The sequence below is a fragment of the Aegilops tauschii genome, chromosome 2 (genome assembly GCF_002575655.3).
Source record: "Aegilops tauschii subsp. strangulata cultivar AL8/78 chromosome 2, Aet v6.0, whole genome shotgun sequence".
NCBI lineage: Eukaryota > Viridiplantae > Streptophyta > Magnoliopsida > Poales > Poaceae > Aegilops > Aegilops tauschii.
In genome coordinates this window covers 423,240,153-423,254,687 of record NC_053036.3, presented here as the reverse complement: position 1 = coordinate 423,254,687, position 14,535 = coordinate 423,240,153, and the positions used below count along the sequence as shown (strand labels likewise).

Here is a 14,535-nt window from a genome sequence, read left to right as displayed (position 1 = left end):
TCAACCTATGTAGTCAATAAATGAGAGAATTGCACAAGGAGCGGCCGACAGCTGGGACCAAGCAGCTCGAGCAGTATTTGTGTTTTTGAGGTGTGAGCACTGCAGAGTTTTTCTTGAGCGATGTTTTCGTTGTTGTTCAGAGGAGAGCGGGGGATTAACTGGGCGGGCTGTGGCCCGTCTAGCCCAGGACAGATATCCAACCCAGATTTTAATTTTTTTCAAGCTGAAAATGGCTAGCCCAGCTATACTTATTTTTGAGGAATACCCAGGCAAGGTTAACTTGTTATTCTCTGCCCCGCTGGGCTGCAAATCTTTCCTAGGAGTGATGCATTAGGCTTAACAAGAAAATGAGTTTTAAGAAATAATAAATGGGATGTAATTATAAAAACTGGGCAGTAACTATAAAAAAATGAAACCAACACGTAGTTAGTTTATAAAATATTATTTTTGGATTTTGAAAATTTTAATTTCATTAATTGTTGCGCGCGCAATGTTTTGTTGGATTTTTACGTAATACAAATTTATACTGAAATTGTATTTAATCTGACTAGAAATTTCGAGATAAAAATATTTCGGATCCCATCAAAATGTGGGAAATTTATTGAATTATGTTTTGAACGGTTGGTTGAAATTATTAATCGTTGTCCTAGCTAGGAAATGGGCTGTACTTTTAACAAACTGTAAATGGGCTGTAGTAAATTCCATTAGAACTCAAAAATGGGCTGTACATTCTTACAAATGGCAAATGGGCTATATGTTCTCTGCCACACACTTGTGGGCGTACTAAGTTGACGCGTCCGCTAAAAAAACTAAGTTGACGCGTATGCAAGGCTTTGTCAACTTATAGTCATCACAAGGTTCTAGCAGCAGTGGCCGTTGGATGTCCATCCAACGGATGTCGTGCTTCTTCTTCAATCTCGGATATTCTAGCTTTAGCCGCCCAAAAAATGATTCCTCCCCTTGACATCTTGGCCGCACCGTTTCAGAGGCTGACCTATGGGCCTACTAAGTTGACGCATACCAAGGGCTTTGTCAACTTAGTCAATATAAATGATTCTAGCTGCAGTGACCGTACGATGTCCATCCAACGACCGTCGTGTTTCTTCAACCTCTGGTCTTCTTGCTCCAGCCGCCCAAAGCAGCGTCGGTCGTGCCGCCTGCTACTGCCTCCCGTGGCCGGCTGTGTTGCCGCGGAGGCTTCACCGCCCCTACTACTCCCACCGCTAGCCAGGCCATCCCTCTACTCACCCACACCCCCTTTTATTCTGCGTCAACGGCAGCCTCACACCGCTGCCGAACCAGTGAACCCTCATACTCCTCTCCACGTGGGCATCCACGCCGCGTATTCCCCGGCTCCGATTCGTCCCCTTCCTAGGCCTCACCGTCGTCCACCGCCCTGGTGCTCTCGGCGCGGCGTGGTCAACGTGGTCAAGGAACGACTTCCATCGGAAGAGTATTGTACGTGGAGAGGCTGATAGCTGGGTCCACGGCCGCAGCAAGGAAGTGCCTCCTTATTACGCGGAAAATAATGATTCCTCCACCTGACAGCAGGGACCCACCGGACGGGCCACCGTATTTCGTGAAAAAAACGTTTCCCCTCTGACTGTTGGGACCCACCAGCTACATCTTCGCACGCAAGGAAGTGCGTCCATATTACGGGCAAAAAAATGATTCGCCCCCCTGACTGTTGGGACCCACCAGCTACATCTTCGCATGCAAAGAAGTGCCTGACAGTCGGGACCCACGTGGTCGAAGCGTACGTATCGTTGTCATTCTGGTCGCGAACGTGTACGTACATATTGGTCGATGTAGAGGCGCGCACGTGTCGTAGTAGAGGCACGCACGTGTCATAGTAGAGTCGCGCACGTAGAATGTACACGTACGTACATCGGCCAGGGTGCAAGAAAGTAAATACGGCCACGTACGTACATACAAGTGGGGTCTCGAACGCCTACTCGCGCATACGTACGGCGAGGGCTCGTGTACATGGCTGGGTGGAAAAGGAGAAACCGCGTTGTCGTCGTGTTCATGGGGAGCCAACCGGCTGGGTCGGAACGGAATGCGTCGTCGTGTTCATCGGGAGCCAACCGGAACAGCCGATGGAAACGAGGCCTAGCGTACCGCAAAACGGAGGAAACGGCCTTGTGTTCGACCAGCCACGGTCAAAACGGGATCCTGTTCATCGGGAGGGGTCTGGCGTACCGCAAAACGGAGGAAACGGACCTCCTACGGTCGAAACGGGGTCCTGTTGATCGGGAGGGGTGTGGCGTATCGCAAAACGGAGGAAACGGACTTGTGTTGGAGCGCTACGGTCGAAAGGGGGGTCCTGTTCATAGGGAGGAGTGCGGCGTACCGCAAAACGGGACTCCACGGGATACTGTTCATCTCCACCGTCGACCTCCTCCAGCGTCCACGGGCTACTGTTCATCCACCGTCGACCTCCTCCAGCCTCCACCTGCGACTGTTCATCCAGGGGCTCCTGTTCATCCAGCCTCCACCGCGCGCTCCTCCACGGGCTACTGTTCATCTAGCCCTCCACCGGCTACTGTTCAACCAACCCTCCACGGGGTCGTCCTGTTCATCCAGTCCTCCACGGGGTCCTGTTCATCCACCCCTCCACTGGCTCGATCGATCGGGGTCTTGTTCATCCAGCGGCAACACCATGGGGTCCTGTTCATCCAACCCCCCATCGGGAACTGTTCATCCAACAACGCTCACTGTTCATCCTGAGGCAGCATCGATCGGCTTCAGTTAGCAGCAGTAGCGAAGGAATCACTCGGGTTCAGTTAACAGCAAGGGATCGATCGATCGCTCGGGTTCAGTTAGAGCCCAACGCCTCGCCCGGGTTCAGTTAGAGTGCAAAGCCTTGCACACACGCACGTACGTATGAGAGAAACGTGCATCGCTCGTCCCCCGACCACCCACCGTAACCGGGAACTCCCCCGATATTTTCCTCACCCTCGCTTCTACCACGGTTTTTTCCGTCATGGACGGCCCAAAGAATGTCATGCAGCTGCGTCTCCGGCCCGCCCAGGACGAAAAGCCCATTTTCTATCATGAGTTTTTTTCATAGAAGCAGGAGCCCACCACATCTATGATGATACCATATTTTGTCACAATTATCGTCATAGAAGTGTCATAAGCATGACAGAAAAAATTCGTTCGGCCCAAAATGTCACGGATGTGTCTTTTGTTGTAGTGATGGGCCTCGGCCCTTTACTGTGCGCAGACAGTCGGGCCCGGATGTCCGGGCCTTCGTGAGGAGCCGGATGTCTGGGGCTAGGGCCGGATGTCTGGACTGACGGGGGCTTCTCTTCTGTTCTCTGGATGGAGCTTGTCCAGATGTCTGGCGGCTCGGGAAGAGCCGGATGTCCGGGCCTTCGGCCGGATGTCCAGGCTGACGTGGTTCAGCTTCGAGTGCGTTCTGTGATGAGCGCCGGATTTCCAGGTGGGGGTCGGATGTCCGGGCTGGCGGGTCGGATGTCTGGGGCCTGGGCCGGATGGAAATCATGACGGTGCTTTGGAGATGGAGATCAGAAGCACGAGATGATGATGGCCATATCATGTCACATATTTTGATTGCATGTGATGTTTATCTTTTATGCATCTTATTTTGCTTAGTACGGCGGTAGCATTATAAGATGATCCCTTAGCTAAATTTCAAGGTATAAGTGTTCTCCCTTAGTATGCACTGTTGCGATAGTTTGTCGTGCTGAGACACCACGTGATGATCGGGTGTGATAAGCTCTACGTTCACATACAACGGGTGCAAGACAGTTTTGCACATGCGAAATACTCGGGTTAAACTTGACGAGCCTAGCATGTACAGACATGGCCTCGGAACACTGGAGACCGAAAGGTCGAACGTGAATCATATAGTAGATATGATCAACATAGAGATGTTCACCATTGAAGATTACTCCATCTCACGTGATGATCGAACATGGTTTAGTTGATTTGGATCACGTGATCATTTAGATGACTCGAGGGATGTCTATCTAAGTGGGAGTTCTTAAGTAATATGATTAATTGAACTTCAATTTATCATGAACTTAGTCTTGATAGTATTTGCAAATTATGTTGTAGATCAATAGCTCGCGATGTAGCTCCCCGTTTATCTTTGATATGTTCCTAGAGAAAAATAAGTTGAAAGATGATAGTAGCAATGATGCGGACTGGGTCCGTGATGTGAGGATTATCCTCATTGCTGCACAGAAGAATTATGTCCTTGATGCACCGCTAGGTGAGGGACCTATTGCAGGAGCGGATACTGACGTTATGAATGTTTGGCAAGCTCAGTATGATGACTACTTGATAGTTTAGTGTGCCATACTTTACGGCTTAGAATCGGGGCTGCAAAGACGTTTTAAACGCGATGGAGCATATGAGATGTTCCAAGAGCTGAAATTGGTATTTCAGACTCATGCCCGTGTCGAGAGGTATGAGACCTCTGACAAGTACTTTGCCTACAAAATGGAGGAGAATAGCTCAGCTAGTGAGCATGTGCTCAGAATGTCTGGGTACTACAATCGCTTGGATCAAGTGAGAGTTAATCTTCCAGATAAGATAGTGATTGACAGAGTTATCTAGTCACTATCACCAAGTTACTAGAACTTCGTGATGAACTATAATATGCAAGGGATGACGCAAATGATTCCCAAGCTCTTCATAATGCTGAAATCAGCAAAGGTAGAAATCAAAAAAGAGCATCAAGTGTTGATGGTTAACAAGACCAATAGTTTCAAGAAAAAGGGCAAGGGAAAGAAAGGGAACTTCAAGAAGGATGGCAAACAAGTTGCCGCTCCCATGAAGAAGCCCAAAGCTAGACCCAAGCCTGAAACTGAGTGCTTCTACTGCAAAGGAAATGGTCACTGGAAGCGGAACTGCCCCAAATACTTGGCGGATAAGAAGGGTGGCAAAGTGAACAAAGGTATATTTGATATACATGTTATTGATGTGTACTTTACTAGTGTTCATAGTAGCCCCTGGGTATTTGATACCAGTTCAGTTGCTAAGATTAGTAACTCGAAACAGGAGTTACAAAATGAACAGAGACTAGTTGAGGGCAAGGTGATGATGTGTGTTGGAAGTGATTCCAAGGTTGATAAGATCACCATCGCATACTCCCCTACCTTCAGGATTAGTGTTGAACCTAAATAAATGTTGTTTGGTGTTTGCGTTGAGTATGAATATGATTAGATCATGTTCATTGCAATACGTTTATTCATTTAAGTCAGAGAATAATTGTTGTTCTGTTTACATGAATAAAACCTTCTATGGTCATACACCCAATGTGAATGGTTTATTGAATGTCGATCGTGATGATACACATATTCATAATATTGATGCCAAAAGATGCAAAGTTGATAAGTATAGTGCAACATATTTGTGGCACTGCCGTTTAGGTCATATTAGTGTAAAAGCGCATGAAGAAACTCCATGCGGATGGACTTTTGGAATCACTTGATTATGAATCATTTGATGCTTGCGAACCATGCCTCATGGGCAAGATAACTAAGACTCCATTCTTCGGAACAATGGAGCGAGCCACTGACTTATTGGAAATAATACATACCGATGTATGCGGTCCGATGAGTGTTGAGGCTCGCGGCGGGTATTGTTATTTTCTAACCTTCATAGATGATTTAAGCAGATATGGGTACATCTACTTAATGAAACACAAGTCTGAAACATTTGAAAAGTAAGAATTTCAGAGTGAAGTGGAGAATCATCGTAACAAGAAAATAAAGGTTCTACGATCTGATCGCAGAGGCGAATATTTGAGTTACGAGTTTGGCCTTCATTTAAAACAATGTGGAATAGTTTCACAACTCACGCCACCTGGAACACCACAGTGTAATGGTGTGTCCGAATGTCGTAACCGTACTTTATTAGATATGGTGCAATCTATGATGTCTCTTACCGATTTACCACTATCGTTATGGGGTTATGCATTAGAGACCGCTGCATTCACGTTAAACAGAGCACCATCTAAATCCGTTGACATGACAACGTATGAACAGTGGTTTGGCAAGAAACCTAAGCTGTCGTTTCTTAAAATTTGGGGTTGTGATGCTTCTGTGAAAAAGCTTCAGCCTGATAAGCTCGAACCCAAATCAGAGAAGTGTGTCTTCATAGGATACCCAAAAGAAACTGTTGGGTACACCTTTTATCACAGATCCGAAGGCAAGATCTTTGTTGTTAAGAATGGATCCTTTCTAGAGAAGGAGTTTCTCTCGAAAGAAGTGAGTGGGAGGAAAGTAGAACTTGATGAGGTAATTGTACCTTCTCTCAATTTGGAAGGTAGCTCATAAGAAAACCGTTCCCATGATGCCTACACCAACAAGAGAGGAAGCTAATGATAATGATCATGAAACTTCAGATCAAGTTACTACCGAACCTCGTAGGTCAACCAGAGCACTTTCCACACCAGAGTGGTATGGTAATCCTGTTCTGGAAGTCATGTTACTAGACCATGATGAACCTACGAACTATGAGGAAGCGATGATGAGCCCAGATTCCGCAAAATGGCTTGAGGCCATGAAATCTGAGATAGGATCCATGTATGAGAACAAAGTATGGACTTTGGTTGACTTGCCCGATGATCGGCAAGCCATAGAGAATAAATGGATCTTCAAGAGAAAGATGGACGCTGATAGTAGTGTTAGTATCTATAAAGCTAGACTTGTCGAAAAAGGTTTTTGACAAGTTTAAGGTGTTGACTACGATGAGATTTTCTCACTCGTAGCAATGCTTAAGTTTGTTCGAATCATGTTAGCAATTGCCACATTTTATGAAATCTAGCAAATGGATGTCAAAACTGCATTCCTTAATGGATTTCTTAAAGATGAGTTGTATATGATGCAACCAAAAGGTTTTGTCGATCCTAAAGGTGCTAACAAAGTGTGCAAACTCCAGCGATCCATCTATGGACTGGTGCAAGCATCTCGGAGTTGGAATATACGCTTTGATAAGGTGATCAAAGCATATGGTTTTATACAGACTTGTTGTGAAGCCTGTATTTACAAGAAAGTGAGTGGGAGCACTACAGCCTTTCTGATAAGTATATGAGAATGACATATTGTTGATCGGAAATGATGTAGAATTTTCTGGAAAGCATAAAGGAGTGTTTGAAAGGAGTTTTTCAAAGAAAGACCTCGGTGAAGTTGCTTACATATTGGGCATCAAGATCTATAGAGATAGATCAAGACGCTTGATAAGACTTTCGATGAGTACATACCTTGATAAGATTTTGAAGGAGTTCAAAATGGATCAGTCAAAGAAGGAGTTCTTACTTGAGTTGTAAGGTATGAAGTTGAGTAAGACTCAAAACCCGACCATGGCAGAAGATAGAGAGAAAATGAAAGTCATTCCCTATGCCTCAGCCATAGGTTCTATCATGTATCCTATGCTGTGTACCAGACCTGATGTGTGCCTTGCTATAAGTTTAGCAGGGAGGTACCAAAGTAATCCAGGAGTGGATCACTGGACAGCGGTCAAGAACATCCTGAAGTACCAGAAAGGGACTAAGGAAATGTTTCTCGGTTATGGAGGTCATAAAGAGCTCATCGTAAAGGGTTACGCTGATGCAAGCTTTAACACCAATTCGGATGACTCGGAGTCTTAATCTGAATACATATTGATAGTGGGAGCAATTAGCTAGAGTAGCACCATGCAGAGCATTGTAGACATAGAAATTTGCAAATATACGGATCCGAATGTGGCAGACCCGGTGACTAAACTTCTCTCACAATCAAAACATGATCACACCTTAGTACTCTTTGGGTGTTAATCACATAGTGATGTGAACTACATTATTGACTCTAGTAAACCCTTTGTGTGTTAGTCACGTGGCGATGTGAACTATGGGTGTTAGTCAGATAAAGACGTGAACTATGGGTGTTAAATCACATAGCGATGTGACCTAGATCATTGACTCTAGTGCAAGTGGGAGACTGAAAAATATGCCCTAGAGGCAATAATAAAGTTGTTATTTTATATTTCCTTATATCATGATAAATGTTTATTATTCATGCTAGAATTGTATTAACCGGAAACTTGATACATGTGTGGATACATAGACAAAACACCGTGTCCCTAGTAAGCCTCTACTAGACTAGCTCGTTAATCAAAGATGGTTAAGTTTCCTAACCATAGAGATGTGTGGTCATTTGATGAACGGGATCACATCATTAGGAGAATGTTGTGATGGACAAGACCCATCCGTTAGCATAGCATATTGACCGTTCATTTTTATTGCTATTGCTTTGTTCATGTCAAATACATATTCCTTCGACTATGAGATTATGCAACTCCTGGATACCGGAGGAATGCCTTGTGTGCTATCAAATGTCACAACGTAACTGGGTGATTATAAAGATGCTCTGCAGGTATCTCCGAAGGTGTTTGTTGGGTTGGCATAGATTGAGATTAGAATTTGTCACTCCGAGTATCGGAGAGGTATCTCTGGGCCCTCTCGGTAATGCACATCATAAGAAGCCTTGCAAGCAAAGTGACTAATGAGTTAGTTGCAAGATGATGCATTACAGAACGAGTAAAGAGACTTGTCGGTAACGAGATTGAACTAGGTATGAAGATACCGATGATCGAATCTCGGGCAAGTAACATACCGATGACAAAGGGAATAACATGTGTTGTCATTATGCTACGACCTATAAAGATCTTCGTAGAATATGTGGGAACCAATATGAGCATCCAGGTTCCGTTTTTGTTTATTGACCGGAGAGGTGTCTCGGTCATGTCTACATAGTTCTCGAACCCGTAGGGTCCGCACGCTTAACGTTCGATGACGATTTTGTATTATATGAGTTATGTGATTTGGTGACCGAATGTTGTTCGGACTCCCGGATGAGGTCACGTACATGACGAGGAGTCTCAAAATGGTCGAGAGGTAAAGATTCATATATAGGACGATAGTATTTGGACACCGGAAGTGTTCCGGGGGTACTGGGTACTTATCGGGTCACCGGAAGGGGTTCCGGGCACCCTCGGCAAAAGATATGGGCCTTATGGGCCAAGAGGGCAAACACACCAGCCACAAAGGGGCTGGTGCGCCCGCCCCCAATATGGGCTGGCCAAATTGCAGAAGGAAAGGGGAAGGAGGAAAGGAAAAAGGGAATAGGATTCCCCCTTCCCCCTCTTCCCTTCCTACTCCGAATAGGAATAGGAAAGGGGGGAGGCCGAATTGGGAGGTGCCCAAGTAGGATTCCTCCTACTTGGGGCACCCCCTTGGCTGCCTCTCCTCCCCTCCAACCTATATATGAGGGGGGCACCGCTAGAACACACATCAAACATTGTTAGCCGTGTGTGGCGGCCCCCTCCACAGTTTACGCCTCCGGTCATATTCACGTAGTGCTTAGGTGAAGCCCTGCGCGGATCACTTCACCATCACCGCCACCACGCCGTCGTGCTGACAGAACTCTCCCTCGACACTTTGCTGGATCAAGAGTTCGAGGGACGTCATCGAGCTAAACGTGTGCAGAACTCGGAGGTGCCGTACGTTCGGTACTTGATCGGACGGAACGAGAAGAAGTTCGACTACATCAACCGCGTTAACAAACGCTTCCGCTTTCGGTCTACGAGGGTACGTGGACACACTCTCTCCCTCTCGTTGCTATGCATCTCCTAGATAGATCTTGCGTGAGCGTAGGAATTTTTTGAAATAGTATGCTACGTTCCCCAACAATTGTCAATCTCACTTGTTTTGCTAGTTGTAACAAATGATTCGAAGATAATGTGGTTGTAAATGTTTTGCATTTTCAGTATATGCTAAAAAGTACATGTAATTGAGATTTTGGAGGTTTTTGTATCGACAAAATTGGACCGAGGTTCATAGGTTCAGTGGTAGCATCTTTAACGACATAGATGCTACATAAATGTAAGCATATGCATGTTTAGTGACCAATTGGACATTCATGGCATAATATGTCATAGGTTGAGATCATTTTATATAGGCGGTGCGTCCATAAATCCAAAAGACCAACTACTATTGCATCAATTGACTAATAATCCACTCTAGGCGACAAAAATCCTCGTATATCCTCTAGTATTAAGTAATACCGTAAAAGAAGAGCATTGCATAGAGCATCATGACTTACAATTGAAGCCAAGACGACTTTGAGAGTTATGCAATCTTTTGTTCTTAGTGAGGCAAATCCATTTAAGATTTTCCTCTCTCAGTATTACTGAAAGTACTTCACAAATAGGGGTTTACTCCATGTAATGCAAACCAATTCCTCTATTGTTCTTTCATGTGAATTGGTCAATCATTAGACTATAAAGTTAATTATTCATCATATAACTAAGTGTCATCAGGTGAATGACATACAGATGCTCAAAATCATACTCCCTCCGTTCGAATGTAGTGCATATAGACTTTGAGAATAATCTTACAGATGGTCAAAATCATACTCCCTCCGTTCCAATGTAGTGTGTATAGACTTTGTGAATGACATACAGATGATCAAATCGTACTCCCTCTCAAGTTTGATCAAGTTTATATAGAGAATTATTTATATCTGTAATGCCAAATATATAAATAGGAAACTACGTCTTATGATGAGTCTAATGATATATATTTGGCATTCTAGATGTAAATATTTTTCTCAACAAACTTGATCAAAGTTTGTGAGGTTTGAATTTTCAAAAATTCTATATTTACAACATTATGAAACAAAAGGGGTGTTTGGCTACCACAAGAATTGCACTATGTGTAGAAGGGTATTGAAATTAGATTCTAGAAATAGAAGTGTTTGGCTACCACAAGAATTTGAATCATAAATTCCAAATCCGATTCCGGTGACATGGAATATGACTAAACCAATTCTTTATTATCAACAAAGAATCAAATGGAATTCTTGAGACCTACACATACAAATGCCCCTAGAAATTTCGGAGAATTTCATAAAAAAAATTATGGTGTGAACGCGAGAATGAAATTTTAAATATCAAAGTTTTACAAAAGGGCATATGTGGGACCCACTTGCATGAATTGATCCGCCGATAAGATCATAGTTGCTCCTCAACACGTGGACAATGCCCATAATTTTGAACAATTTTGTGAAAATTTGTAGTGCAAGGTTGAATACTTAATTATCAATGTCTAAGAAGCCTACATTGGATATACTTGTGTAATTCGGTTTGTCGATGACAGCTAAGTAACTAGTCTGTACGTTGACAATGTTGGTCAAATATCAGTTGATTCCAAGTAAATTTTTATCCATCAACACATGGTTCAAATTCTAAGCAGTGAAATTTCCATATGACATCGAAACATAAATATTGGAATTGGAATCTTTTAGAATCAAAATGAGATTCTATCAGAATTAGATTTAAAGTTCAATTGGATGGATCAAATTCAATTCTTAGGAACCAGACGAGGTGTTACTTTTTCTTTTTTGCAGGATTGCCTGAGAAAGGAAGACCATTCCACCAATTGTCTCCTGCGAATTGATAATCTTAGATTTCTTAGTTCAGCAAAGATTGCTTCTATATGCAAACAACTGCGATTAGGGCACAACAAAGCCTACGAGAGGAAAGTATATTAGCAGGTACTCATCATATTTCTTATTATCTACATCAAGTTCTAAAAAAGAAGTATGTATCCGCATCCCCTTTGTTAAAAACTAGAAATAGAAAGCAAATATTGATTTTGGCAAAACTTCAGTGAGGGAAGCTAAAAAATTACAATGAATGCTGACTTTGCCAATGAATGACAGACTGCTTGATGAACAAAGTGTATTTGTGCCGGCAAAAGTGGCTTCAGCGCTATACACACATCTGGAACTGATTAAGAAAACTGGGCAGTCCAGCCAGAGGGCACCTCCAATCTTCAAACTGTTACGTAGAAGTCGTTTACTGATTAGCTGCCAGGAGATAGTCGGCTCAGGGGCTTTTGGACGGAGAGCTATCCAAACGGGAAGGAAATTCTTGGATCAAAACTCACCGGTCCTATTTACCGTTGTCTACCACCGGATGCAAGTTTGCCTAATGAATCTATATCATACTACAGTGCAAAACACGTCACCAGCACAGTAAATATGTACTATCTACTCCCTCCGTTCCAAAATAGATGACTCAACTTTGTACTAACTTTAATACAAAATTGAGTCATCTATTTTGGAACGGAGGGAGTATGAGATTTGCTTAATTTGAGAACCTGTAAATTGGCTTCAAATTAGCATATGCCACTATAATGCTTTTTTAGAAGAAATACCACTGCAAAAATATCTTTTGACGAAAATATCTTCATATGGTGAAAAATAATTGCCAATGTGAATTATCTAACTTACAATTGACAGCTGACTTTATAGCATCTTAATGATTACTTTTAGTGAATAGCACATCAACCAGTGAAGTAATAGTGCCCTAGTATGCAAGACTGCCGATAGAAGCACGAATCATACACAGAAAAACTAGCAAACCAAGATTTCACCGTCCAAGAACAATTAAACAGCAGTGCTGCCAGCACAATAAAAAATGGAAATAGCTGAACCCTCCCTGCTTTCAAGTTCAGCCTGATCATGAAGAAATCAAGCGAGAAAGCAAATGTGGCTTGTAAATCAACACAGTCAAAACTCGTAAATGCCTTTTGAGGTATTCCGAAGCTGGGACTTACTTGAAACTGGAAGATTTTTGCATTTAGAAATCCAGTATCATGTACCAAAAGACTAGTACACACATCTATTGAGTTCACATAATAAGACTTAAAGGGTCCAGCAGATAGCATTGAGCATTTGTGCAGTTGAAGCATCTAGTACGATTATTAATCACATCTTAGGAGCTTGCAAAGGATGGTATATTTACAGGTGGATATTACATATATCTCTGCAGAGTTTTGTCTGCTTGAGTAATCTCACAGAAGCACCAGCTATCAAAATTTGGGCAATTTAGGAGGCCCTATATGGCTGCTGAATGCCATACAAAATGAAGAACCTGAACTGTCAAGAACTTCCCCAGCTTCAGGCCAACGTTTCTACTCCATCAAGCTACCAGGAAGCAGGATCTACAGCCGCTTGTCTCGGTCGTCCTCGCTTGTCTCTGACACGGCTCGCTCGGATGAAAACTCAGGCTCCCTGGATTGCATGCCAAACTTATTGATCATCCACTGAAGAGACTCGATCACCTGCCGGTCGTACATCTGCTTCTGCTGCACCATCTCCCGGAACTGCTTGGCCTCGCGCTCCACCAGCGCCTTCTCGTTCCGCAGGCACGCGATCTTGGCCATGGCCTCGTCAGCTGCAGAGGCCGCCGCGCGCCTCTCCTTCTCCAGCTCCTCTAGCGCGGCCTCCTTCAGCCTCCTCTCCCGCACGAGCCGCCGCCTGAGCCGCTCCACGTTGCCCTCTTCCGCGCCGTTCACCTCGCTCGCGATGTCCTCGCCCTCCGTGTCGGCCTCCTGCTCCAGCTCAGAAGCCAGCGACCGCGAAACAGGCTTGTCGGAGCAGCTGCCAGAGCGGGCGCGCTCCACGGTGTGGGCCGAGCTGCCGTTCTTGAGAACCCGTGCCTTCGTCCCACTCCCACACACGGTGCAGACAACGCCTCTGACGCGCACCGCTTGCACCGTGGCGCCCGCGCTCCCCACGAGCCCCTCCACCTCGTCGCAGCGCTTGCCGAGGCGCCAGACCTTGGCGGCAAGGAAGATCAGGGACATTACGACGAGCACGTGGTGCGCGCGCACGGAGCGGGACAGGGCGGCCCAGTGCGCGGCGGAGGCCCACTCGCGGCCGACCTCGGACTCGGAGGCGTGCAGCATCGCGAAGACCCCGAGCGCGGAGCCGACGATGAAGTAGGCGGCGCCGGCGCCGGGCATGGAGCGGAAAGGGACGCCGGCGAGCGGCTTCAGCAGACCACCGGCACTGGAGATGCGGTTCCAGCCGCCCATGACGACGGGACTGGGGGCAGTCCTGCTCCGATTCAGGCGAATAGAATTCTGATTGGGGAGATGGAATCGCTCGGGGCCAGGGCAAATCTTGGAGATCGATCGGCGTGGGGATTTAGGGGAGATGATGAAGAGTCTGGGGGATGGCCAGGAGCTGGGCAGCCGGGGAAGCGCCGCGGCAGTAGGGTTCTGGTTCAGTCGAGGAAGGGAGATTTCTTCGGATAAGTCGTGGGCGGTATCGCTGCCCTGTGGGTCTCATGATTTGTGTGGGTCCACATTGTCGGTTCGTGGGTTGCGGGACGCGTGGGGGCCGCCGAAAATGAAGGGACATGGGTAGTCGGTACCACTTTGAGGGTTCTTTACTCAAGACGCTGACCATTCGATGACAGGTGGGCTACCAAATACACGGGTCCCACGCGTCCGTGACGTGTTTTTTTAGGGACTGTGACGTGGTTTGGGAGTACTAGGTCCGGGAGTGTTTTAGACGAGTTCGAGATCGGGAGTGTGTTTTGAACGAGCGGATCTGCGGATGGGAGTATTTTTTTTTTTTGCGGATGGGAGTATTTGGCTATTTATGAAACAAAATCGTGCAATTTTGGGGATCTTTATATGATTATATCTATATATATACTACTCAC

At 45.2% G+C, this 14,535-nt stretch overlaps 1 protein-coding gene across 1 annotated transcript; it reads right to left on the bottom strand.

Annotated features, from left to right (window-relative positions):
* Positions 1-12,719: 12,719 nt before the first annotated feature.
* LOC109777801 (protein FLOURY 1) lies at positions 12,720-14,128 on the bottom strand. Its single transcript, XM_020336360.4, has one exon. It carries the CDS (start codon positions 13,898-13,900, stop codon positions 13,025-13,027), a length of 876 nt encoding a protein of 291 aa, XP_020191949.1. The 5' UTR covers positions 13,901-14,128; the 3' UTR covers positions 12,720-13,024.
* Positions 14,129-14,535: the final 407 nt, after the last annotated feature.